At 38.4% G+C, this 26,638-nt stretch overlaps 1 protein-coding gene across 1 annotated transcript; it reads right to left on the bottom strand.

Moving 5' to 3' along the window:
- Nucleotides 1-117: 117 nt before the first annotated feature.
- LOC106962420 (uncharacterized) lies at nt 118-24,985 on the bottom strand. The gene is made up of 11 exons (XM_015056828.1): nt 24,861-24,985; nt 23,374-23,524; nt 22,494-22,565; nt 22,334-22,410; nt 21,749-21,849; nt 18,939-19,055; nt 16,215-16,289; nt 3,305-3,443; nt 1,094-1,176; nt 914-1,010; nt 118-846 (listed from the first exon to the last, which is right to left on the bottom strand). Exons 1-11 carry the CDS (start codon nt 24,918-24,920, stop codon nt 679-681), a joined length of 1,140 nt encoding a protein of 379 aa, XP_014912314.1. The 5' UTR covers nt 24,921-24,985; the 3' UTR covers nt 118-678.
- Nucleotides 24,986-26,638: the final 1,653 nt, after the last annotated feature.

The following is a 26,638-nucleotide window of genomic DNA, read 5'->3' as shown; positions in this document are numbered from 1 at the left end:
GTTGTTGCTATGCATGTATATGGATGGAATTAAATTCCAGATCTGTTGGAAATTTTTATTTTGATGTGGTGTCATAATTAAACTTAAATCCTCAGGATAAACCAGTGGTCTTTGCTCTTTTTTTTTTTTTCCTTTTTTTAGCATATCTGGATTAAGAAAGCTGACTAAAAAGATTTGGATTTCAAAAGTATATATTTAGGTTTAATGTGTATGAATATGAATTCTGATACATGAAGCTAAAGGAACTGAAGCTACCGTTGCTTTGTGGCCATGATGTGACAGAAAATGAAGAAGTGACTATGTTGAGTTGGACGGTAACGTGGTGCATGTGTGGCCCCTCCCCTCCATAAGAGTCATGTATGCTTTTTTTTTTTTTTGGCACTGGCCAATCTCACGAAGAGCCTCAAATAACAACTTCGGAAGATTTGATGAATCAAAGACAGAAAATGCTAAATCATTTTCATTTTTCCAAAAAAAAAAAAGAAAAGCTTCCAGTGAAGCAGAAATCTGCCCTGAAATTGACTTTCTGATGAACCTTAGCGCGGCGTGTCGACCGGCTCCACGAAGGGCTGCGAAGAACGGCAAAACAAGCCCGCCAAACTTTTTAGTGAGTATCTAAAACCTATTCAGCCGTTGCTCGGCCCCCGTATCTGTGGCGACTGCTTCCTCTCTGGAGGGTCACTCGCTCTGCGGACCGGCCTGTCGCTGGCTGACGAGCTTCCACAGGTGCTGGCTGATGGCAGATGGCTTCTTGTAGATCATTCGCCGGTCTGCTCCTTTTATGTGGACGTGATTGGCCGATGGGTAGGACTCCTTCAGGAACCTCTTTTGATGTTTGGCGACCATCTGGTGCGGGAGGAATGTGATTTAGCGTGAGCGTTGTTGGTTTACAGCAGGAGGAAGTGGAACTCACTTGGTTTAGGTGTTGAGGCATTTGCTCATCAAAGGAATCCCCAGTGAGCATGCTCACTGATATCCGGCTGGAGAGTGGCTTAAACTTTGTGATGTCCCTTTAAAACGAAAACAATTTTTAAAAAAGTGTCTTCTGGTTTTAACATCCAAAAAGGTAAAATGTCGGACATATTTGTCTTACCCGACTTGAGCGACGCTTTCGTTCATAAAGTAATGCTCGTCCACAGCGCTGCTCTGGTGGGCGGGGTTACTGAGGAGGTACTTCTGTCAGGAGGAGAGAGAAAATTTAGCCCGACTTCAAAATAAATTAGACCAAGAAATTCTGCCTACGAAGGTTAGCATCCTGATTTGATTGTTTTTGAAAAGCTCATGCATTCATCTTTAAAACCAGCAACAAGATCAAGAGTTTCATTTTAAAAGTGCACTAAAATGTACAACTTTCAAGCTTTTTTAAAAAAACAATAAGGCGCATCGCTCTGTCCTTAAACTGAGCAAACATCTACTGTCTATGAATAAAAACAGGGTCTCATGTGGTAAACATTTTTTAATGATCTCACATGTGCATAAGGTTTCTGTTTGTTTTTGGTCTGGGTGTGGTTGTGTCTCTGCAGCCTCACATGGAGAACAGAACAGAAGTCCTCCATGGACCGAGACGCATAATAAACTTCATTTTAATTCAACTAACTAATAAAACTGTTGTTGAATAGCAGAATGCCACACGATGATTTGACTTCTAGCTTTGTACTGTTCTGGCCGATCACCAATATTTAAAGGGGTATTATTATGTAAAATTGACTTTTTTGAGCTTTATATCATAACGTTATTCGCTCATCAAAAACATATCTGGAGTGTTGCTTTCATCTTTTCATGCATATTTGAGAAATCTTTTCATCTCCAGTTGTGCAGAACACCTGATTGGACCCAGATTGCGATAACGTCTGGGACAATTTATCGTCCAGTAAAATTTGTTATTGTGACCAAATTCCAATACTCTGTCATTTTCTGAATTCCATCTAAAACAACCCCTTTATACCTCAGGGTTGAGCAGAACATGGACAAAAAAACCCTCCAAATAATCTCATTCTCCAGCGGTCGAGTGGAGCAGAAACCCTGGAGCGACTGCAGACCGGGTCGGTCAGCGCTGACGGACTTCAGAGACGAGCTGAACTCCATGAAACTGAGCCGATTTCTCTTTGCCTTCATTCATCATCCAGATGTTACTGGACCGGCTGCCTTAGAAGTTATTAACGTTGTAGCAAACATCTGCTCTGGCTCTGCGCGGCTCTGTGTGCACATCATAACCTTCCCTGGCCTGACGACAAGGTCCTTGGAGGATTCAAGCACAATGATGTCCTTATCTCCTTGGCAACAACTGTAATACTTGAAAAGCTCAAATACCCTCCCCCCCATCGCTGCAGCCATCATATGGTGGGCGGCTGCCAGAAGGTGTCTTAACGAACCGCTAACATCCTTCACTTCAAAAAATGACAGAGATGCAGAATCAGAAGGGCAAATATCAGGCAAATAAGTTTTTATTTTTTTATTTGTATTTTTTAAATCAAATGCCAGCAACCAGCAAAGAGCTTGTAGTTCATATTACTGTGTTTGACTTGTGAGGAAGCTCCCTAAGCAGCAGACAGACAGGGAGCGTCTGCAGCACCGTGTCAGTCCCAGATGAACCCGGCCTCGCTTTTCATTTATTTAAAGAAATAAAGAAAGAAAAAATGACGTGTGGCTTCCTGCAGTGATTCAGTGTGTCTGACGGTTTGGAGACAGAAACGCTCCTGCAACAGTCGCCCACTCTGCTTTCGAGCAGAGGGAGGGAGGCTGCGATTGTTCCCGCGCTAGCACCACCCTGTGGCTGAAACGGGAAACGTTCTGCACTGAGCACTGCAAAACCACAAAATCTCACCAGGCATTTTTGGTCTAGTTTCTAGTGCACATGTCCTAGTTTTGTCTTGTTTCAAGTGTACTAACCAACAAGTTGCTTTCAGCACGATATAGGGGCTTGTTTTAAGTAAACAATTCCTTAATATTGATGAAGAAAGTACTAGTTCCATTGGGAAATTATTTCACTTCCAAGATGGGAAAATGTCTTATTGTAAGTTAAATAATCAGCCTTTAGAACTATAGAAATTTTTTGTCAATATTAAGACATTAATGACTTAAAACAAGCTCCTATAGCTTGCTGAAAAGTTACTTGCACGTTAGCACATTTGAAATATGATAAAACTAAGAAACTAGAACTCTGTGGTGAGATTTTGTGTTTTAGCAGTGCACTGGAGACCAAAGCCCCTAAAAACCACCTGGAAGATATTTCTTTCACAACATTAACAATTATGAAAACGTCTGAGATTTTTCTGTTGTTTTCAGCTGTGAAAGCCGTCCTGACCTGCCGCTGGATGACTTCCTCTGAGACATTTTCTCCTTTCAGCAGCGGCTCAATGGCGCCCAGGATGATCAGCAGGCGGCTCAGCCCAGTGGCGGCCGAGAACTGCCGGGCCTGGAGTGACGGAAGCAGCTTCCCATACCTGAGGAGGAAGAAAAGCAGTTAAAAAAACAACAGAGAGACACAATTTAGAGACAGGTTTCTGTTCATCAATTTCGTCCAGTGAGGAGATTTGGCTGAGTCAGTAGCAAAAGTTTGGCTGAAGACAAACTTCAGCCAAACTGTAGAGTTCTGTAGAGGCAAAAGAAATCTGTTTATTAATGACAGAAATGCACCAAATAATAAAGCATAGAGTAGATTTGAATTACATTTGTTATTTTCAACTTGAAAAAGTGTCAAAATCGTCTGATTGACCTAAATAATCCAGTAAATCGAACAAATAATTCGATTTACTCAGGTGACTTAAAGTTTTATCATGTTATTGTGTGGTACAATAATAATTGCAATAATGATAACTATTATTATTGCAATAATAATTAAAGTTGCAATAGGAACTATTTACTATTTCTTTTTTAGATAATTATGACTGTGACAATCATAGCCCCACAAACACATAAACTGCTCCTGGAAAACAAAGAAGTGTGATTTGTATCGCTGATGCACACAGTGACTGCATTCAGTCGCATTTTCAAATGTATTGATGCTGTCATTAAACAAACAGTGGAGAAAATAGTAAAACCAAACGTCCCAACAGTTTTGGGAGGAATTTAAACAGCATTAATTGGAATTTATCATGACAATAAATGAAAATTTATCATGACAATAAATGAAAATTTGCATCATACTAAATTTATCACGATATATGATAAACGATACGATACGATAAATACCCCATTAGTAAGTTAGACTCTTGCTACATTGCCTTTCTCGTATCTTTTCAGTTGAAAAAATTGCCCAATGTTCTTAAAAACACAAAACATTTGCCTGGGAATGAAAAAAAAAACTCCCTTTTTTTGGCAGATGAGAGAAGAAGAGCTGCAGGATTTTGTAACTCAGGAGGCCCAATCGGTTTCGGCTCACTGGTGCTCTGAATTGGCTGGTCTCAGCCTGTGGAACCCAATCAATAGCGTGGCGCGGCAGCTGCCGACATCGCCGTGCCGACACGCAGCCGGCGCCGAGCGCGTCTTCACCCCGCGTGTCCCGAGAGCCTCGTCCCGGTTTTGCCTTATCTGGATCTCAGATGCTCTCAGTTTAAACATCTGATGAATCACTTTCTGCATTCAGAGGCTACAGTCCTGGAAGGCATGAGGACAGGGAGGCTGGTTTTATTTTAGTAAAGCCCAAAAACAGGAAAAATAGAAGAAACTACTGTCTCTTACATTTTTAGACTTCAAGTTTCGAATAGATAAGAACAGAGGAGAGTAGAAAATAGAATAGAAATGTCCTTTATTGCTCCACAGTAGGGAAACTCAGACATTTTTTTATTATCTGGTCCTACATGGGTCTAAACAATTAAAATCTAATGTAAATTTGACACAAACAGGTTTGTATGGAAGAGGGTAGCAGTACTTGATTAACTGATAAGTGTGACAGACTGAATAAAAGCAGGAGTTTGTTGCTCTGGAGCATGAAGGTGTGTTAAGATGAGGCCAGGATCAAAAGACATAGAAGCAATCCAGGAAGGCTGGATTCAGAAAATACTAAGACTTTTATGTAGGTCTGCACAGACAGCCTGGTTCCAGTTTGGGGCGATCTGCAAATGCTCAATACTTTCATGGGAAACTGATTTTATCGAATGATCGATAAAGGTCTGAAAATCAGCAATGCTCCTGTTACTGTGAGAGAGACCGACATATACGGCCATGCAGTTAACAATAATCACCTCAATGTTGCCAAATTAGTGAATTTGTTGCCGGATTTAGCAACAAATTCACACACACACACACAAAAAAAAACGGATCAGCAGGTCAAGCTTTAAAAAAACAAAATATTGATGATCGGCAAGAGAACTTAGCGTACTCCTTTGTTTCCTTGTTAAGTACTCAAACAAGTGGACTTCCAAATATACTCATCCAAACCATGCAATGTTCAGAGAAATTGCCAAAAAAAAAAAAAAAAAAATCAAAGACCTCCATCCCAGGCTCCACAGGTTTCAGTTTGTACATGAAATGATTACAAACTGAAACGGACTAAAACAACAGACTGACTACAAATATGTGAAAAATAAACTGCAACAAATGTTTTTTTCAAATGGCTCAGAAAGTGCAATTAGAAATTCCAACTATAATGTAAAATAAATACTAAAACGTGGCGTTACTCAGAGCACAAAGCATAGAATTAGACTGAATAGATCTGACCTTATGGAAACCCGATCTAGAATTGTTTACATCAGGACCGATATTAATATCAGATTGGCGCATCGCTGCAGAAAGGCAAGAAAATTATAGACAACTGAACATCCTCTGCATAAAACTGCCACGGAAAAACAAAGTCTTCAGTCAGAGGTTTCTTCAAATTTGTCGCAGACTGCTGCAGGAGGTCTTTCCTGTCCACAGTCATCACCGGCTCCAATAACTTTAATTAAATTAGATACGACATTTAAGTTCCCTTTGGGATCAATAATGTATTTATATTTGACAGACGGGTTGATCTTTCTACACAACGTTGAGCCAAAAGCTCCACAGTTAAAGTCGGTCGGTTTCACATTCTTCAGCACTTCTTTATTCAGTCCTTATCGCGCTGCTATCATGTGCCTTTCATGTGTAAAATAAGCCATTCCACCTGTGCTTGATACGACACATTTCTACATAAACCTCAGCCAGATACATCAGGCATGGCTCCGACAAAGTGTGTCAGTTGTGATTGGTCAGATAAAGCCCCAAACAAACCGCGGAAAACATATTCAACTGTTACTCACTGAGATAACATGTCTGCCATATTCATAGAAAGAAAAAAAACACAGCAGTCCTTTCTGGACAGGCAGCAGGGGGGGGGAATGAAACAAGTGGGATGTAATAATTCCCTGTCTTCGTGAGACAGAGAAAACTTTGTGTATCAGACTTCTGAAGAGTGACGTTTTGACATTTTCATCTTCCTTTCCACAGTTTTCCTCTGAAGTCATTCTGGCACCACAATTTCGAGCCGACTCTTCGACCCGGCTCTTAAAAGACATCTCAGTCTCTGCACATTTTCCACCTGTCACCCTTCTTCGTACCACTTGGTTCCAAAAATAAAAAAAGTAAAAAAAAAGATGGGGGGAGGGGGGGAGTAAAAAAATGGGCAGAGGAAAGTCTCTCCCTATCAGCCAGCCAGTTCCAATCTAGTCAAATCATCCCCGGGTCTGGCATTCAAACATTATTTCAAGGATTCTCCAGCCACCTGTCCCATTCCTGCCTCTTTTTTTTTCTCGTTTTTAATTCTGCCCCTGAGTGAGGATTATGCGAAGCAAGGCATGCGTGTCAAAGGGAAATTTAGTGGGTAAAGACAGCCAAGATTGGTGGGATGAATTAAACAGATAACGGGAGGAGACGAAGTGGGGGAACCATGTAGAGCAAAACGCCTCACCGATGTTGGTCATTTCAGAGGGGCCCTTTTTTTTTCTTTTTCGTTTTTTTTTTTTCTCCTCCCCACAGGAGCGAGGAGGCAATATCTAAATTAATAAAGTGATGAAATGAGTTTGTGCCGTGGACTTTCTGCTGTTTGACTTTCCCATCTGGATTAGTGCAGGCTGAATGGACGCTCTGTTACTTTTGTTACAACTACGCAATTCACTGTCGGAATTTGGCCCCGTAGCGATAAGGCCCCCCCGTCTTCCTCTCTTCTTCCCCTTCTTCCTCCTCCTCATTACCATCTCATTCCATATGCAGGGCCTCTGTTACCTGAGAGCGTGCTCACGCACAAAACACCAACCATTACACACGAGTTTGCCAACTATTACATCGAGCGTGGAACATTTAAACGCCAGGCTCCACTGTTACGTCAAAACATCGGGGTTTTATGTTCTCTTATGGGACCCACACAGTGTGGCCCTTCTTATTGTTTATGGAATATAACAATGTCGTCTGACTCAGATCAACGTTTAGATGCTTCAAAAAGCATTAAATTATTCAGATTCAGTCTCAATTAATCGGCAATTAACTTTACAGCGAGTCGCAAAAAAAAACAAAAAAACATAAAGCAACACGGCAACAATTAACACTGAACAAAGTTCCACCAAAAACAAGAAACTTGTTCATCAAAAACTCAAAGTGCTGGTAAGACCAACAGGTGAATTATTATATTATAAATACATAATACTCAAAATTTGAAATCTCTCACTTAAAGAGACAGAAACACCCAGTGGAATCAAGGCTGAAACTAATGATTATTTTAGCAATCAAATATTCTTTCAATTATTGTGACTATTAATCAATTAATTGGATAATTGATTAATAATTGCACATTCTGCTGACTTTTTGTTAACTACCTAAACCTTTTCTTAAACAATATTAGATACATTAAAAGATGCAAGTAAACAAATGATGAAATTAATTTTTTGCATAAGAAAAGAAACTAAAGCTAAAGCTTTATCATTTGTAGCAAAGGATGTATAGCAGATATTTTTGTACAGTTTTAGCTTAATTAAGAATTTAAGAAGGTGTACTCCAGTTGATAATTAATCGATTACTAAATTAGTTGACGATCACTTCAACAATTGATTCAATATAATTAATCTGATTCATCTTTTCATCCCTAAATGCAATAAAGCATGATTTTGATTTTCCAAATAATGGTATATCTTTATAAACTCACCTCTTCACTGCTGTTTATATTTAGTGCAGCTTTTTGTGACAAACACTGTGATATTTAATAGGCAAAAACCAAAACATTGGATGTAAAAATCACATATTTTGGGGCCAAAAGGAGAGCTTGCAACTAGGCCTCTCTGAAACAAAAAGTTCTCCATCGGAGGGATGGGAGTGAGAAAAAATGTTCTGAGATAAGAAAATGTGCCGTTTTAACTTCTTCTTTAACATCTTATTTTAGAACAAAACATCTCCATGTCTAAATATTATGTTTTTAAATCAAATCTAAAAATTAACAGCTTTCTCCAAGCGTTTCTTCTGCATATTATACCACAATTATTAAACATATAATAATCATGGAATAATGCCTGAATGGATTATGTGTCTAAAAGTGAGACTTTCAGCTGCTTCTGTTCACTAATGCTATGTTTTTCCAAAATGACTCATGGCTTTCTAACACAACTGTCTCTGTGACACAGTTTGAAGAAAACAAAAATCTGCTGCTTCCAAGAAAAATCTTTTTTCCAGACAATTAACATTATAAGCTCATATTCCAGATGGAGACTTTATTACTACTGCTTTCACCTTGTATGGATAAAGCGGGGCAATGATGCTGGATTTTTTTTTTATGCATATAGGAAATTACTTAACTTTTGACAGTATTCTGTGCTGATTTATTCTTCCTTTCTTTCCTTCATACATTTTACACATTGATGGAGCTCAGACATGGAAATGAACGCAATTATGAGCAACAAGCCTGAAAAGTGCAAAAAAGAAAAGAATGGAAAAAAAAAAAGGAAAATGGATGTCCTTTAAAAACACACCTGTTATAAACTGTAAACATATATTGTTAATCCTTCAAACCGGGAGTCAAACACTCATTATGGTATGGGTGCAGAGTTGATTTTCTGGTCTAAGCAGCTGAAAAACAGAGCAGCATGGTGTCACCTTGTGAACCAGCCCCATCTCCACTGATTTGTTGTACAACAACTGGGTACCTCATTATTTATTTTTAACATCACATGCGAGACGGGGGGAAAAAAACAGGGAAAGTTGCTGCTCTTCTACTGAATAAATACACTGTTACATTAATACATAAATAAAATCGGGAGTGGATGTTGTTTGTACTTTTATAAAAAGCTGAACCAAATTATACAGTCATGTTGGGATTATGTTGTTATGAAACTGCATCTGATACTGTCCTGGGGAATGATGCAGAAGAAAGGAAAGCAAGCAGCGATGGCGTTCTGTAAAAACTAACACCTTTGTTTACATACACAGCACCTTGGTAGAGACGTGCAAGGAGGCATGAATAAATTCATGTTTTTCTGCAGAAGCATAATCTCACACTGGAAAACATGCACGCATTTATTACTAAGCAACCGTGTCTAACAGAATGACCAGAGCCCCACTTATTGGCATCTTTGACAATTACCATAAGATACATGTAACTGCTGTTTTCTAGGTTATACCTTACTACTTAAGTCTAGATCAACCTTTAAATTATCAGATCGTGACTTCCTGTTTCACAGGAGCGTAAACATGATGTGACGTAAAACGGCCACTTCTTTTAGCCACTTTTTAAATTTGGAAAAATAAAGATAACTTAGTATTTATATAAGGCAGACATGTGCTGAGTTTCATTTAGGAAATGGCTACTTTAATATTACAGATACACCAATCTGATATTTATATCTGTATTGATCCGACAGTGAAAAAAATTCTGGATCTGGTATCATTGACAATACGTCTGACTCACAAAGGCGGATCTACGAAGTCTAATTCTATGCTTTGTGCTCTGAGTGACATCATGCTTTATTGCTTATTTTACATTTTATGTTTGTTGCAGTTTATTTTTTACATATGGGACCAAGGTAGTCAACCTGTTGTTTTTGTCAATTTCAGTTTCTTTATTATTTATTATGGTGAAAAATTAATTGCCCAATGAATTCAGCTTAATTAGCTCTTTCCAGATCCCTTCAGGTCAAATCCACCTGGCTGCACTTCCATCTCTCACACTCAGACAACGATCGGCCGGGAATGTGAGAAGATGCAATCAAACTCACAACCTTCTGATTGCTATCTGAGCCACAGCTGCCCTGGTGCAGAGAACAGTTCCAATTATTATACTTTCTGATTCCTAATCACTACGACTTCAGCCTCCACCAAACTTCACACAGTCAGACGTAAAGCTGCCACTTCAGAAACAACCCAGTCGATTCTAATCAGGCTCCTTTTTTTGCAGGACCAGGGCTGCAAAAGTTCAAACTGTTACGCTGAGAGCGAACACAAGGTGTCACTCTTGCGCCGCGGCAGACGTCGTCCCCTCCTCTGAACTCTTCCACTTGGCATCGATGCTATAGATTACACGAGGGTGAACAAACGGAGGCCGGAGCGGGCCTGCTTCATTAGCGGAGCGTCAGAGCAACAGCTACGCTTTACGCTGCTTCTAATTACAATCAGTTGCCTTTCATGACTCATCTGGGAGCCTCAGGATGACGGGGAGGCAGGACGGGGTGGAAGCTGATTCTGTTTGTACTTATTGAGTTTTTGCATATAAAACATACATTCAAACCAACATTAAACACCTCCCACTCCCAGTGAACATGCAGGGTATGAAATAGAATAAAATGCTGCTAAAAAATATTAAGTAAAAAATAAATAAATAATGAAAGATGCTGTATAAATACACAGATAAATATACAGGTAAATAAAATAACGTTTCAATCATTCAATTCTAATGTCTAGATAAAGTAACAGTATCTTATTAAGGAGTATTAATATGAATTAATATTAATCTTAATAGGTGCTGTTCTTTTATTTTATTCCATTTCACTCATTTGTTAAAGATCGTACTTTCAAAAATGACCAAAGCAGAGTTTCTACCAGGGTATGCACCGGTCTATTTTTTTGTCTGATACCGATACCGATATCTGAGGTTTAATATTACCCGATACTGATCCAATTAAGCCAGAAATACGTGTCTGACAGAAAAGTACATCTGAGGATTATCGCTGCCAATAGTGGTTAAACTACCCAGGCATTTACACAGCATTTTGATATTTCATTAATAGTATAAGTGGAATGTGCTGCATGCCGTAACCAGGTGTAAATAATTTTGCAGCCGAATAAAGAGCAGATCACTTTTTCCACGCGCCGCTTTGCAACAGGAAAACTAACTAAAATGTTTAATTGTCAATATGTAACAATCTTTCTATCTACTATCTATAGATCTAACTAAAAGTAATAGTTGTGTCTGTCTGTCTTTTTGGGAGGGTAACACACAGTGCCACACACACATATGTATCATACGTTAGTGTTTATGTGAAGCTGACAGGGTGTGTGTGTTTCTGAGCACATTTTGATGAGAATATTAACGAGGCAGATTGATGAATGAGCTGCAAAGTGTCACTTCTAATCCAGACTCATAAGTCGGTCATAATTGCAGCCAGACGCAGACAGCTGTGAGGCTTCGTCACCTGATGGGATTCCTCTGGGTCTGTTTTCAGTTGGACACACAAAAAACCAATGGCTGTTGTCTTTTTCTGTAGTTTTCTCCCTGTCTTTTAAAAAAGACTTCCTTGAACACAGCAGCAGCAACATTTATATTTTCTGACATAATGAACTCATTTTAAGACAGACAGCTTCCGGCTCCCTCTCCTCCTCTCATGCTGATAGCCGCCACTTCTTGTTTCAACATAAATAATTAACGATTGATTACAGAAAGAAGTTCAATAAATGTCCAAATGATTTAACAATCTAACACACAGCCGCCTCTTCTTTTTAAATATAAACCTCAACACAGCTCAAGTTTTCTTTTGAGGACTGGATCTCATGGGAATAAACTCATCTTATCAATTCTTCAAAATGAAACTGAGTTACAATTAGTCTGTTTTATGAGATATGTTTTCATTTTATTCAGTTTGTATTATTTATGAATTATATTGTTAGGGCTAACTGAGTTGTTTTTATGATTTGTTTTGTTTTTTAAATATAATAAAAATATTTATTTTATTTTTACAGTGATTGTTGATGGTATTCTCTCACTTGGATGTCTTATCCTTTAACAGTATTAATCAACTTTTTTTTACTGTTTATAAAAAAAACATTTGATGCAAGAATGAAAATGTATCTCTACAAAATAATGAAAATGTATAACATATTTAACATAAAATAAGTGACTGAATTATTATTCAGTCTCATTAACCTTTAGCTGTAATCACAGCACTGCAAACATACTTTATTTTTTATGTAAAAAAATATTTAAATAAAAATTAATGCAATCACTTATTTTATGTTAAATATTTTTATTCAATTTTTATTATTTTGCAGAAATCAATTTTCATTTTGACATTGAAAAAGAAAATCTGTCTACAGAGCCACATTTTACTGACTGTGACTGATTTGTAAAAGCAACAAAAAGAGTAAAAATATCCAAGGTGGTGTGAATACTTTTTACAGAAACAGACTGCCTAGAAATTCAAATTGTCCAAAATCAACCAAAAAAAAAAAAAAAAAATCAAATCAATCAAAATGTAACAGCTAACACCGAAAGCAACGAGCTGATGAGGAAACCTTCAAGTGGTGCTCTTGTGAAAATTGAGCTGCTCTAAACACAGTGAGGTTCCATTAAAACAGCCAATCAGCAATCATTAAAATCTGAGGACCGTTCCATTAGAGAAGAGTATTCCCTGCTGCTTCTGCTCTCTGAACAAAGAACTGTTGCCATGGCGCTCATTAGTTTTACACTCTCGGCACTCGCACACTGTGGATTAAATGTGGTTATTTACTTTCTGTTAAATACAAAATGAAGACAAGCATCATTTTATTGTTTTGTTTGGGCTTGCAGAGGAAATATTGCAAGGTAAGCAGAGTAGGTGAGGTAAGGTGAGGGATTTGGCTGCCTGATCTAGTTCTTTTAAGTCACAGAAATCATTTATATAAATATAATATTAGTTCTACTAATAGTATCTTTAAATATTAACACTTAATTGTAAAGAAAATAAGCAGAAAAATAGCCAAACTCCCACTGGATGAGCTGTAACAAATTTGAGTCCTTCCAGTCTGATGAAACCAAACATAGCTTTCTGCACTCCAGGGAAAGAGAGGAAATTTGTCAAAAAAACTAACACCTCTCATTGACCTCAACATATCCTCACACTGAAACAGGGTGGTGGCAGCATCATGATATGGGATGCATTTCTTCACCAAGAAGGGAGAAATATGTCAGAAGTGATGGAAAGTTGGACTAACTAAAGCAAAGAGAAATTCCTGAAAGAAATTTGCATTCATTGCTAATGAAAGCAAGAAAATGTGATGAATTGTCTGTGGATTTAAAGTTTGGTTTGCTTGGTTTTCATGGTTTTAGATTACTAAACTGGCTTTCCGCCTATTCATGACCTTTTAAATAATCCTTGATTAAATCAACCTGTCCAGAGGCTGCAGATGGAAATTTACCTTTTTTTTTTTTTAACCTTGTAGCATGCAGCTCTTCTTTTAAGGGTTGATACAATGTTGTACATTGTCTCTGCGCAACTAAATAATAATAATGTGATGTCTTCAAATCCCCCGAAACGAAAAAGTGGACCCTTCAGCAGAAAATACCTACACACCCCTGTCCTAGGAGACGGTGGCGATTCGTTCTGCAGATTGTAGCAGGACTGGCTTTAGGAGCGAGCCTTCGCTAACGAGCTGCTGTTTGATGTGGAAATCCTCCGATCCCAGAGCAGAGCTCAGGTGCTGTCCTGCTCCTTTAACCCAACGTACCAAACGCTGTCAGACTTTTGACAGCTAATAAATGCTGAGATGGAGAATTCCAAGCCTTCAGCAGGAAAAGAAAGAGTTGTTATGAAACGTATTTTGCTCCCCGAATGGAAATAAAGCAGAGATGATAGAGGTTTTTTTTTTTCTCCCCCCAAAAACTAAATGTAAGTCTTTGCTTCATTTCATCTCTGCATTGCTTCTGCACGGAGTAATTGGATTGCGGCTGCACTGTCATGTACTCGTTTAAATGAATGCCTATTAATCAGAGGATAATTGGACACATACCCCTGATAAATGGTGCTGCTCCACTTTGAGTCACGTACAAATTAGGCCATTTTCAGGGATCCATTTCTTATCTGGCTTGACTTGCGCTTACATAAGCCACAAGCTAATAGTGGTCTTTGGATGTGCAACATCCTCATGGGCATAACTCAATTATTACGCCTTTACTGCTTTCCTGGCTGCAGGTTTTTTTATTGTTGGATTTCACGTATATTGAATGTTAGTAAGGAATTCTAGCTGACACTTCCCACTGCAAGACGTCAACACATGCAAAACACAGAGTTGGGTTTTAAGAAGGAGAACTAAGAACTGATTATTAGAACAGAAGAGGAGCTGTACTAAGCTTAGTTGAAGTGAGGGGCTAGCCTTTTTATAAAAGTGACACTGACTTTTTTCTCATAAGTCACAGTTACATCTGTAAATTTGAATATTTTTTTCATTTGTTTTACTTTTGTGTGACCAAGTTGTTGAGTGGCTGGCTAAATAAAGGAGATAAAAAATACAAGGGTGTTTTAGAGCCATGGTAGATTGAAAAAAAGAAAGAAGTACATTTTCGCCATAAACCTCAGAAATGTTTTAGAAAAATAAAACAAGGAAAGTTGAAAAAGTTGATCATTTGCCAGAGGAAAACTCTGAAACTTTAACATCTCAGACATTAACTTGAAAATTTCTGACTTTGAAAACTCAAAGTTTGCTAGAAAAAAAAAAAAGTCTGGTTATTCTCAGAAATTGTCTAGAAAAAACATGGAAAATTCTGAGTTCCAAAAGTTGAAAATTTGACTTTTGAAAGTAGGACATTTCCAAGTTTTTTTCTAGAATATCTCTGAGAATAATCTCAAAATTTCAGAGTTTTCTTTTTTTTCGTAGCAAATGCTTGACTTTTCTACAATTCGTCAAATATCCTGGTCAATAATCTCTCCAGTAGAAAGATGCATGTTTACCTACTTTTAGAATCAAATTTCTTAATCATTATTATGTGCACAAACAAGGAATTTCACACAAAGTCTAAAGAGTTTGTGTCCAGGATGTGTGGGGTCTGCTGAGATGTTAGCTGTCCATATTCCCTGGACTTATATAAGTCCTGGATGAAGGGAAGGTCAGTCCTGCTGGTTTGTTTCAGTTGGGACCAGTCCTGTTTTGTGGATGAGCCAAACCATCAGGCTATATTTAAATTGAATGTAGAGAACTCAGTAAATAATCATTTAGGAGTCATTTTAATGGGCTGCACATCACCAAGAGAAATTGTCAAACACATAACGCTACGTTACAAACCCTTTCCCATTTGCCGTGAGCTAACAGCGTGAAGCATGTGCAAGCACTTCAACGCAGACCTGATAAGACACTTCAACATTTTCAAATGAAGGAACCTGCCTGTGCGAGATAACCATCCGCTGAGGGGTTTTCAGGCTGAACATCTGACAACAGAAAATCCTCAACAATGCGTTTTCTTAAACGTGTTTATCAGGCGCCCCGTTGATGCTAGGCTGTCAGTGAAATCTAAAAGCTCTCGACGGTTTGTTAAATTATACACTCGGAGCAAAAATCTGGAGTGGCGTTGTACCGCTTAACAGCCACACAGGACAGGCTGTGCTTGTTCCCGATCAGAAAGGCACCATGTGTTGCGTAGCTGGCATTTCAGTCAACAGTTCCTCCTCTGCGATTTCATGTATGATAATTGCAGAATAATGGAATATGTGCTGCGACAATAACTACCACTTGACATGAATCGTGCTACACAGATTAAAGCAGTGTTATTACACTTTCCGTAACCCGGTCCCAACAACACTTTGTCCTCTCCCGATCCTTCTACTCGTCTGTTTCAGGCCAGCAGACTACAGCCGGCTAATGTGCTTCCTTGTCCTCCAATTAATCACGTTAATGAGCCCCACCCAGCGATGTGAAATATAGCATCACTTTTGTGTGTTGCCTTTAATTTTAAACCATTTGCTTTTTTACTGTAACCCCCTGGACTTTGTGTCTTCTTCATCTCAGTTCCTTCTCTTCTTCCTAATATCTACTTCCAAGCTCCTTCACCCCTCGACCTCTTTCTCCTCTCGCAGACAAAGAGTCTCCAATGAACTCACCAGTACTCCTTCCATTGGTCCTCTTCAAAGATGTCCTCTGGGATGGGATCTATCAGCACCAGGTCTGACACCTGCCTGAGGACAATAATGACACACGCACACACACGCACACACACACACACACAAGTAGACTCAGATGAGGTAAGACTTTAACTAGGCTCCACCACTTTACGCTGTAATGAGTGTGAAATAGATGGCGCCGTCCCCGCTGCCATGCTGCAGATTTGTCATTTTATGGCAGCCATGTACTCTGAGGTAATATTTCCATTTGGAAAGGTTTCATCAACAAACCCCCATAGCGCGCGCGCGCGCGTGCTCTCTCTCTCTCTCTCTCTCTCTCTCTGAATGACAGATACATTGTGCCAAATAAAGCTCTAAATCTTTCATCCTGGTGTGGAGAAGTTGATGTGTTAATCACGAGTTGTCGGTGAGTTGACTGAATTATGCCAGATGATAGGAAGTGGTGTTTGAACATCTTTAGCTCAAAATCTAAATCTGACCAGGTCAGTAAAGCAAGCAGATGTTTTTTTAGAAGAAAATATATATATTTTTAGACATGCACTGGATTTGAGAGAATCTTCAGTGACAAATATTAGACATTTTCAACATCAGAAGCAGAGTTTCAAGACTTTGGGAATTTGCACAGTTGCTATTTTTTAATAGGGAATCAATGGAAATAATAAACCTAAAATATAAAATATTAAAGGATGTCCACAAACGAGGACTTGAAATTTGGGGAAACACAAAATTTATCAAAATCTTGACTGAAACAATCAGTTTTTGTACTTATGGTTTAGTATATCTATCCAAGAGTCGTACTGCCATATGCAGAAATACACCACTCATTCAGAAACAACCAATCAGACCCAGGAGGAGGGTTTTAGCGCTGTCAATCATTTTTATGTACACGCTGCTCAATTCAAATTCAAAAATACTATATTAAACCCAAAGAAAAATTAAATGTTGTAAGTCAAAGTAATTCAAAATCCGTCAGTTATTATAGATGGTGATGGCTGCAAGCAGGAAAAATCTGTAACTGTCTGTAAGTATTTTTGCTTTCCCAAAGGCAAAACTACATTTCTACCTTAACTACACTGACAACACTGAGGTGAATTAAATTAAAATTTTATTATTCCACAAATCTACATTGCTATCCATGGTAAAACACACCCTGCCCTTTCTCTCTGCTACGCTACAGCTAGTTCCCCACACCGGAGCCTGTTGTGAATGCTAAACCCAGTTAGCATGGCCTCCGATGATGGCAGATAAACAGTTTTGCTGGAATGGTAAGTTGTGTCTTCACAATTAGAACATTGAGCAGCATGTACATGAGCCTGATGACATGATCCTGACTCTGGTTGTTTCTGGGTAGGGGAATTGATATGGTGTGTTTTACATACAAAATTGTGAAAAAGTATCTTAAATCTGCAAGTGCAACAACATCCAGATTCGGTGGTTTCAATTTGACCCAGCAACGCCTGACAGCTTCACAATTTTATAGACTGACAGTTTTTTTTCTGAAAGTGGATCCTTGACAGGAAAATTGTTACGACAGTGATATCTCTGACAGCCTTCAACCAGTGGGGATGCACAAAGTTCTGACATGGTGCAGGAAATATCTCAAGCAGAGAAGTCAACAAAACAAGAGTTGAGACAATATGGGATCGTACAGGGTCTTACTGCAGGAAGGCTCAATAGAGTTCAAACCTGGAAGTGTTTTAAGCAAGGCAGAAGATCTATATTAAGAACACACAGGAACAGAGGGGAACTTCTCAAACAATTAGTTGGTTCGTGGTTATGGAAAGTTAGTGAATATGGCTTATTTTGTCAGGTTAGTCTTTTATGAACCACTCTGTTGTTGCAGGTCAGTAAATCTAACTCCATAGAAGGTTGTTTTCAAATCAACAGGTTAAATTTAACTGTGATTGTATTACAACAATAATTTTGGATATACCTTCAGATTAGGCTTGCTTGTCAAACTAAAAGTACCTTTTGAAAATAACATCCTTCAAGCAGGTATTAAACATACTTTTCATTAAGCCCATATTTCTGTTTTAACCCCCTCCCCGCCCCCAACTGATCTGGAAGAGGCTTTAGAGTAGCGTAGGAGACACGTAACACTAGGCAGCAAATAGTACTTTTTCTTTTTTTTACACTAATTTTTTCTAACACATGTTTCACCATTTTGTTTAGTGTTTTGTGTCAGCGCAAAATACAGAAAAGGACTTAGTGATGAATTATCTTTTAAGCCAGTAAAGACCTTTTGCAGTGACTTAGCATGCATTTAATTGCAGTGCATTAAAAAAAAAATCTGAAAACAATGGAAATTGGCTCCACAAAAACTGGAGCTCCAAAGGCTGCAAAACCCAACACTGGTGCCACTGCCAAAAGTTTAGAAAGTGACCAGAAATCATCAGCTATTGTTGCAGACCGACTGAAAGTCTTTCCGATTGTTCTCATAACATGAAAGGATTACAGTTTACTGGGAAAAGCTAAGCGCATCTAATACAATTAATTTGTTTGGAGGTTACATAAAGAGAACTACAGTCCCCATCCATCTTCATTAACCTTGTTTCATGCAGAGGCTTTCCTCTCCCCACGCTGAAACATTCCCGTGGCAGTGAGCTGCCACCTTCCCAACCACAAAACCCAGAATACAATTTTTGCTAGAAAACTATCTGACTTCTTCAGCGAAAACATTTGATTCCACGCCGGAAGACTTACGCATCATGAATGTGGCTGTAGAACCGGCTGTTGAGCGCTCCGAGCTCTGAGCCGACGAGCATGAAGGGGGTGGCTATCCCCGCAGCCTGCAGCAGTCGGTGCAGATCATCCACCATCCTGCAACACAAAGCGCTCATCAATCTATGTGGGAAAATCAGGGCGAGCTGCAAACTGGGTCAGGAAGGTTTATACGGACTCAAGGTTACCAGAATGAAAGACGGACAAGCCAATAACCTACATCAAAGTAGGTTTAAGACATCATCATTACTAGGAAAAATACTAAAATTGCCTTAATTTGCTATTATAAGCTAGCTGGGCTTGAAGAGGTTTCACATGTGTCAAAGGGTTGAAGAAGTCAACACACAATTTTGGTTTTTGAAGATTTAATTTTTGGAAAAATTATAATAAATTTTTCCATCAATGCTCTCCTTGGGTTTCCATAGTTCAGAGTGATGTCAGCACACCCAAGACCACCATCTGGTTTGATAACTGTGTTTTACAGCTTCTGCTTATTTGGACTCTACAGGGGAACATCAGGGCCATGTTAGGATTTATATATGTTTAAATCCTAACATGAATAAAGTCACAATATTACAAGAACACAGACATAGTAAAGCGAGAATATAGTTGAACAACAATAAAGTCTAAATAATACAAAATTGAAGTTTTAAAGTTTTAATATTACCAGGATAAAGTCGCAATATTAGCAGAAATGACAGTAATTTTATGAAAACTCCTCCATGAAAAATTATGAAAAAATTAAAAGGAAGAATGTTGAACGTCTTGTAATGTTCTACTTTGTCATTGGTTTTACAGATAATGAATTACTTAATCTTCTGTGGTTTTTAAAGCGGTGGGGCCACCAGAGGGTGGTGGGCGGGGCCACCAGAGGGTGGTGGGCGGGGCCACCAGAGGGTGGTGGGCGGGGCCTCGGAAAGCCAGAGCGAAGATGTGGAAAAATATTTAAAAATAATATTAAAATTAAAAATAACAAATTGAATCCAGTAGATGTTTAAACCATAAATTTTAAATTGCATTTAAAAAAATCTAATCTACTTTTCAAGCATTATTACAAAATATAAGTTAAAATAATTTATTGAAATGTTATTTGCCATGGTTGTCCTCAAGTTAGCATCGCAAGGCCCTGCTGTGTAAGACAGTGCTGCAAAAAAACTTTCTAAAAGTCAATATTTCTTTATATATTTTGTAGCTTTGCCTGTGGGCTTGCAAAAGGGGTCCCAGACCAGAAGCTAATGCTGTTTGTTTCATGTCGTTTTTGTGATTACAATGCAAGAAAGTGTGTGGATGTGAATACTGTTGCACAGTACTGAATCTGTGTGTTTCTTCTTCTCTGTTGTACGACACTGATTCTTCCCAGCACATAACAACTGTAAATACAATGAACCACTCTGAGATGAAGAGAGGAACTGGGAATTAAATTATTAATGTGATTGTTTTGCTTGACAGGATTCTAACAAGCAGCAGTTTGGAGTGCTGATTGATCACAGTCTTTTAGCCTGCGACGCTAAACGTTCTTTGGTTTTGGCAGCTAAAAGACAAAGATTTCTGTAGAATCCCTCTGTGTTTAATATTTGATCATAAACTGAAAACGGCGGCATGCCATGCTTTGAGCCTCAGAGGAACAAAGCGTCAGAGTTTCCTCTGTCATCTCGACGTGAGCTGCTGCTCCACACATTAACTCTCTGGAACCGGTTGTGTCTTCCTGAAGGTCTCCCGCATTACGACTGAGGTTTATTCTGCTCTTGAAGAATTTCGCAGTTCCCTCAGAAAGTTTTTTTTCTGATCTTTCAGACCTCAACTTGACCTCCTGGAAAGGAAGCTGATATGAAAAGATGTCCAACTTTAAACTAGGAGCAACATGGAGTCATCGAGCCTCCAAATTGTCAGTTTTGCACAAAAACTGAACCAAAAGTTTCTAAAAACAATGCTAAAATTATTACATATTTTATACTTTATCAACTGCAAACCAGGGAAATTTAACACTTCATAACGTTCTCAAAACATTGTTTTAATTGGAGCTGATTCGTTTGGAGTCACTCTGGGGGATTTCTGGTCAATTCTTCTTTGCTAAATTACATTAATTCAGCCACACGGAAGGGTTTTCAAACACAAAGACTTGTTTAAGGCCAAGCTGCAGCATTTCAGTTTCATTTCAATCAAATCTTAAAACCAGACTTTGACAAGGACATTAGAAAACCTTCATTTTTTCCTGAGTCATTCAGACAGGGTCTTTGCTTGTACTGTTTAAGCATTCGTGATCCCATAAATTACTGCAACCTGTCCACTTTGGCATCGTCAGTTAACAGAATATTTTTCCTAAAGTCTTGGGGATCATCACGATGCTTTTGCAAGATGAGTTCTTTTTCGGTCTTTTTCTCTCCCACTGATGCCAACTGTGTTGCTTGATCATGAACACTGACCTTAAGTGATGCCAGTGTAGCCTACAGTTCTTCAGTTGTTGTTTTGTGACCTTCTAGATGAGTTGTCAATGCCTTTAAGGAGTAATATTAGTAGGCTGGCCACTCCTGGGAAAATTCACCACTCATGCATGTTTTTTTTCCCTCTCATTTGTGACTTTTTCCATCTCTTGCCCAGTGGTGGTTGGGGGAGACATTTTGACATTAAAATTAGTTTTATTATCTGAAATATTTATATTTCCAACAGGAACAACTATTTATGTCCCACCTGACCCAAACGGTCCAAATGAGAGGAAATCAAACTGTAAATGTTCCTGAGAACATTCCGACTTCACCTAGGGAACCATTGGCAACTGGACGTAACATACTCACCGTCCGGTTGTGGACGCCCCCCAGACTTTCTCCGTCCCGGTCGTTTCGTTCTGCATGAGCCGCTTGCTGAACCCCAGTCCCATCCTGTCATATGTACAAACCTAATGGAACAAACAAACAGGACCAGCCCTGAAAGTTTTGCTTGGTTTTAATGTACAAGACGCTCCCAACAGTAATCTTCCTTAACAACCAAGATGCTCTGTAATGATCTGGACACAGTGGCCAGTGCTGCTCTGCATCTCACTGCTGTTCTACTTTAGTTGTTTCTGTGTAACTACACTCCTCCCAACAAGCCAGTGACCTAATTTGGGTCACAGTTTCAGACAAACAACATGGGGCAGCTGTCAGCCTGAGCGCTGCCGAGCTGAGTGTTGCCGAGCAAAAAGGAACTGACAGAGCGACTGCGAGGATCGTCTCTGCATGACCCTGACAGCAGCGAACAACATGGCCACAAGAGCAAAGAGATCACTATTTGGCTCAGTGCTAGCTTCTACTCTGTGAATCCTTTCTTTCCTGACTGTTGTGTGTAATTTACTTGTTTTAGTTTTTTTATTTTCATACATCGTAAACATGACGATTTGTCACCTTTGTCAGGGAGGAAAGTTTCTCCTGCACATGGATCCAGACGTCTGAGGACATTCCTGTTGGTGCATCCAGTATAACTAATAGAAACAAGACTAGTTAGTGTTCGGTTAAACTAGGCAATCAATCAACACAGAGAATGATATATGAGACAATTTATTACCGGCTGGTTTTCCTCGTCCTTTGCACAAAAGATGCAACTTTTGACCCAAACCGACATCAACCATCTGCCCGTCTGGAAGTACAAAGCAAAATAAATCAAACTTTATTAGGCTTTACTGAACTCTTTTCATCTTCTCAAGAATTTAATAAACCTGCACAGCTGGAGAAACACTGGTAGAGCTTAAAACCAAAACGTGCTTTACAGTACAGAATATTACGGTAAGCATCTTTTAAGTGTTGGTACTAGCCATATATGTCTATGCTTACCATTAGCAACTTGAATTTCAGGATGAAGGTAATTTTTCAAGATGGCCACCATTTATAAACCTTTTAAACCACTTAAGGTAATAAAATGTTACATATTTTGTTGACTTCCATGAACTTTATGTCACATTATTTGTTTTTGACCTTGGTCATCCTATTCATCTGAAGCCAAACATGAAACTTTTTGCAAGTCCCACACCAGTCGTCTTTCAGTGGGTGTATTTGTATTATTATGAAAATGATCTCAAAATGGCAATATTATCGTTTATCACAATAATTTGTAGAACAGTTTATCGTCCGGCAAAATTTGTAATCATGACAGACCTAATTTCTATGGTTCAGAATATGTAGAATATGATTTGACACCAAACCCATTCGTCTGATTGGTAATTTGAGTGCAAAAATGAGATTTTCCTTGAGAGCGATGGCGGACACTTTGAGAATCGGCCGCCATCTTTAATTTTTGAGTGGCTGGCCCTTTTTTTTATTAAATGCAAGCCCCTAGGAACATCTATATCAAATTAGATTCTTGTATCCGCGTGAAATATTCAATTATCTCCTACACTATTAATATGAATTCGGAAACAGAATCGGTGCGTTTTTCAGACTTGGTATACCTTTTGGCAAGAGCATCTGTCCTTCTCTTTGCAGAGATGCATAGTTGAGGAACGGAGGAACGATCACGATCAGCAGTAAGTACTTTCCGAAGTTGATGAGGATGGAGCTGTAAGACTGCCTGGCTGAGGCGTCAGCTGGCCGCTCCGCTCTCTGTTCCCGACCACAAAATGATGGAAAAAGGGGAGACGACAAGATTTGGAGAAGACAGTGTTTCAGAAATCACAAAATGTGATTTTAAGAATCTGGAGAAGAAAATTTCACTTTTCTCAATCTACAGTGGTCCTGATTCCAAAAAGCATTCTTTTGAATCACTCAAAAGGAAAAGGCTCCTTTGGAGTGATTTCTCCAAAAGAAAAGAATCCTCTTGCCTTCTTGTTAACCTAATAGGCGAATAGTACAAACAAAAAACTTAAAAACATATTTTTATTTTAGCATTCTAATGTTAAAGGTAGCCAGTTGGGGCATCTTCACAGTGCTTAAAAATATTACTTACTTTTAAAGACCAGCATGTCAAACTCACCCTAATATCACAGCCACAATATCTGATAAATTATTCAAAAAAGCTATAAATGTATAATTTTTATTTTTAGTGACCAACTGGACAATTTGTTTGTTGAAAACTTTTTGTAACATGCTTTATGGGACTAGTTAGAAGTATAAATGGAGACCACTAAACAGTGATTAAATAAAAAACTAAAAATAAACAGAGGAAAATATTGAACCTCATCGTGGGAACAGAATAGACTTTTAGAACAATTTTTCTTAAGAATGGAAAAAAAGCTATACGTTATCTCTAATTTCCACAAATATCAACACTGCATAGAAGAAAATGGATCCATCATTGTTTTACTTTATTTAAAATAATGGGAACAAAATGGCAGTTCTGTAAAATGCTTTAAGTTGTCTTTGTTAAAACATTGAAGTGTGATTTAAATGGAATGAGGACAAGTATGGCTGGGTTGTAAAGGTTGCAGACCAGTATACTAAATGCACAAGTCATCATGTAATTATCCTAAGCTGTAGTTAGGATCATCAGGTCCTTTCCGTGTTCCTCATCTCTCTATAAGCAGCTATGTCACACTGCTGGCTGACAACTCTTGCTGGGCAACTGGAAATTAAATTTTGTAAAAACAGGCTATTCTCTGGTGATTCTCGAAAACGAATGTTTTGTCAGTTAAAAGATTTATTCACACTTTTCCATCCGCCTGTGTCGCACAACTACGTCGTTATGTTTACCATGACATTTGTTCTCCTCTCTGTCTCTCTCCCTCTCTACAAATAAAAATAAACATTCACATTGAATATCACTGCAGCTTGCCTTTAAAAACAATAAACAAGAAAATATCAAGAAACTTCGCGGGATAGATATAACAATGTTTGAATGTGTTAATTTGGCTCCTGAAAGCAACGAGCCAATGAAAACTGACTGGACTGTCATGCGTTGACTGAACTGTCATGCGCTACATGACCGCTAACAATGGGCTACCTTTTTATTAGCGTTGACGGGGTCACTGCTTCCTGCCTGATGTTCTGGTTTCCGACGCATTTTGAAAAGAACCTCGCAAAAAGTCCATGCAACATCAAAATGAATGAAACCCAATGACTTCCTGAAGAAACTACGGGGGCCAGCGAGGGACAATCTTTATGCTAACCAAGTTACATTAACTCATAACACCAGCGTAATAATAATAATAATAATAATAATAATAATAATAATAATAATAATAATAATAATAATAATAATAATAATAATAATAATAATAATAATAATAATAAAACATTACTACTACTACTGCTGCAAATACTACTACTACTACTACTATTATTGTTATTATTATTATTATTATTATTATTATTATTAGTAGTAGTAGTAGAAGTAGTAGTAATACTAGTTGTAGTAGTAGTATGTACTGATATAAATTATCATACAATAAAAACATTTATTTTATTCCATTTTCCGGGCAAGACTACCCTACCAGCAGCAGTACCTTTACTGGCCTGCAGGAGTCATTGTATCCCACAAATCCACTCTTGAATTTGCCTCACTACAGTGTCCCGCACACACCAGCATCAAAGGCAAAAGGATTAATCACCGTTGTTTTTGTTCTCTTCTTTTCAAAAGAGTTTTTAATCCAAATTAAAAAAATAAAGGTTGATAAAATGAACAAATAAAATATGCAAATAAAGTGTCATCATACAACAAAATAGGTTAGATTAGTCTTAAACAGAGTGTGTTTACTGTCTGGCGGTTTTGCTCTTCTGAGAGCTTTACAAGCAATCAAGCCTTCAACAAATATAATAACCTGCTGATTGTGAGCAGGACAGCTGGGTTCACATTAAGCAACTTATGCAAATACATCTCTTTTTTTCTCGCAGTCATGTACAGTCATATGGTAAGACACTAAAAATGTTGTTTTTATTGATGCGAATCAGGTAATATGTAAATAATTTTTGAACCCAGAAAGATCAGATCAAGAAAACTATTGCAAAAAAAAAAAAATCCTGTTTGCAGTTCACAGACATGTTTCATGATTGAGCAGGAATCCTTTGCAAGTGGGCACAAAGTTTTAGTCAATAGATGTGCTACATCAACAGACACATACCTCAAAAGATTAGCAACTGGAATAAAATGTGATTTTATAGTGCACTTACCCTTGGAGGCTGAATACTGTGCACATCACTTTTTTGATTTTTAGTTAAATAAATACATTTTAAAAACATATTTTTTTCTTTATGCTTCACAATAATGACATAACATCTCACTAAAATACATTGAAATTTATTGTTGTTGCATTGAGAAATGTAGGTGAAAAAAACAAAACAGATTCAGACTGTGTGAAATATTTGCAAGATAACATGGGAAACCACAACACCAGACGGCCCCTTGCCATTTTTCCTGAAGAGGAAAAAGCCAAACCTGTTTATTTAGCAGGTGACTTTAGCCATGCAGGGGATTCATTGTGGTAATTAAAAAGCTCGGCTGGATGATGATGAATGTCAGCTATTTGTGTAGTGTCAGGCTGCCTGTGTGCGCGTGCTGTTTGTGTGTCGGGGTATCTACGGTTGATTAAAGGTAATGACGCAGAGCCATCACAGCCTCTTGCTTCTGTTCCGGCTCCACATAATTAGAACTGAGAGAAGGATGGTCTCATCACAGAACTGTTGCTTGGCTCTGCCGTGCGTTATTGTGAGGCAGCGGCCTGGCTGCTCGCCTCTGTGTGGCCCAATACAACTCCTGGGTCTATTTAGACTTCTTGTGGGGGA

This window comes from Poecilia latipinna, unplaced genomic scaffold (genome assembly GCF_001443285.1).
Source record: "Poecilia latipinna isolate Pla-1442-1.1 unplaced genomic scaffold, P_latipinna-1.0 Scaffold1411, whole genome shotgun sequence".
In the NCBI taxonomy this organism is placed as follows: domain Eukaryota; kingdom Metazoa; phylum Chordata; class Actinopteri; order Cyprinodontiformes; family Poeciliidae; genus Poecilia; species Poecilia latipinna.
Note: the sequence above shows the minus strand (reverse complement) of the source record. Positions and strands in the feature narration are given on the sequence as shown.

Coding starts and splice junctions, on each gene's coding strand:
- LOC106962420 (XM_015056828.1), bottom strand. CDS start 24,920: ATGCGTCGGAAACCAGAACATCAGGCAGGAAGCAGTGACCCCGTCAAC. Junction 19,056..21,748: donor GGGGCGTCCACAACCGGACG/GTGAGTATGTTA, acceptor TTTGTGTTGCAG/GATGGTGGATGATCTGCACC. Junction 16,290..18,938: donor TACAGCCACATTCATGATGC/GTAAGTCTTCCG, acceptor TATTGTCCTCAG/GCAGGTGTCAGACCTGGTGC.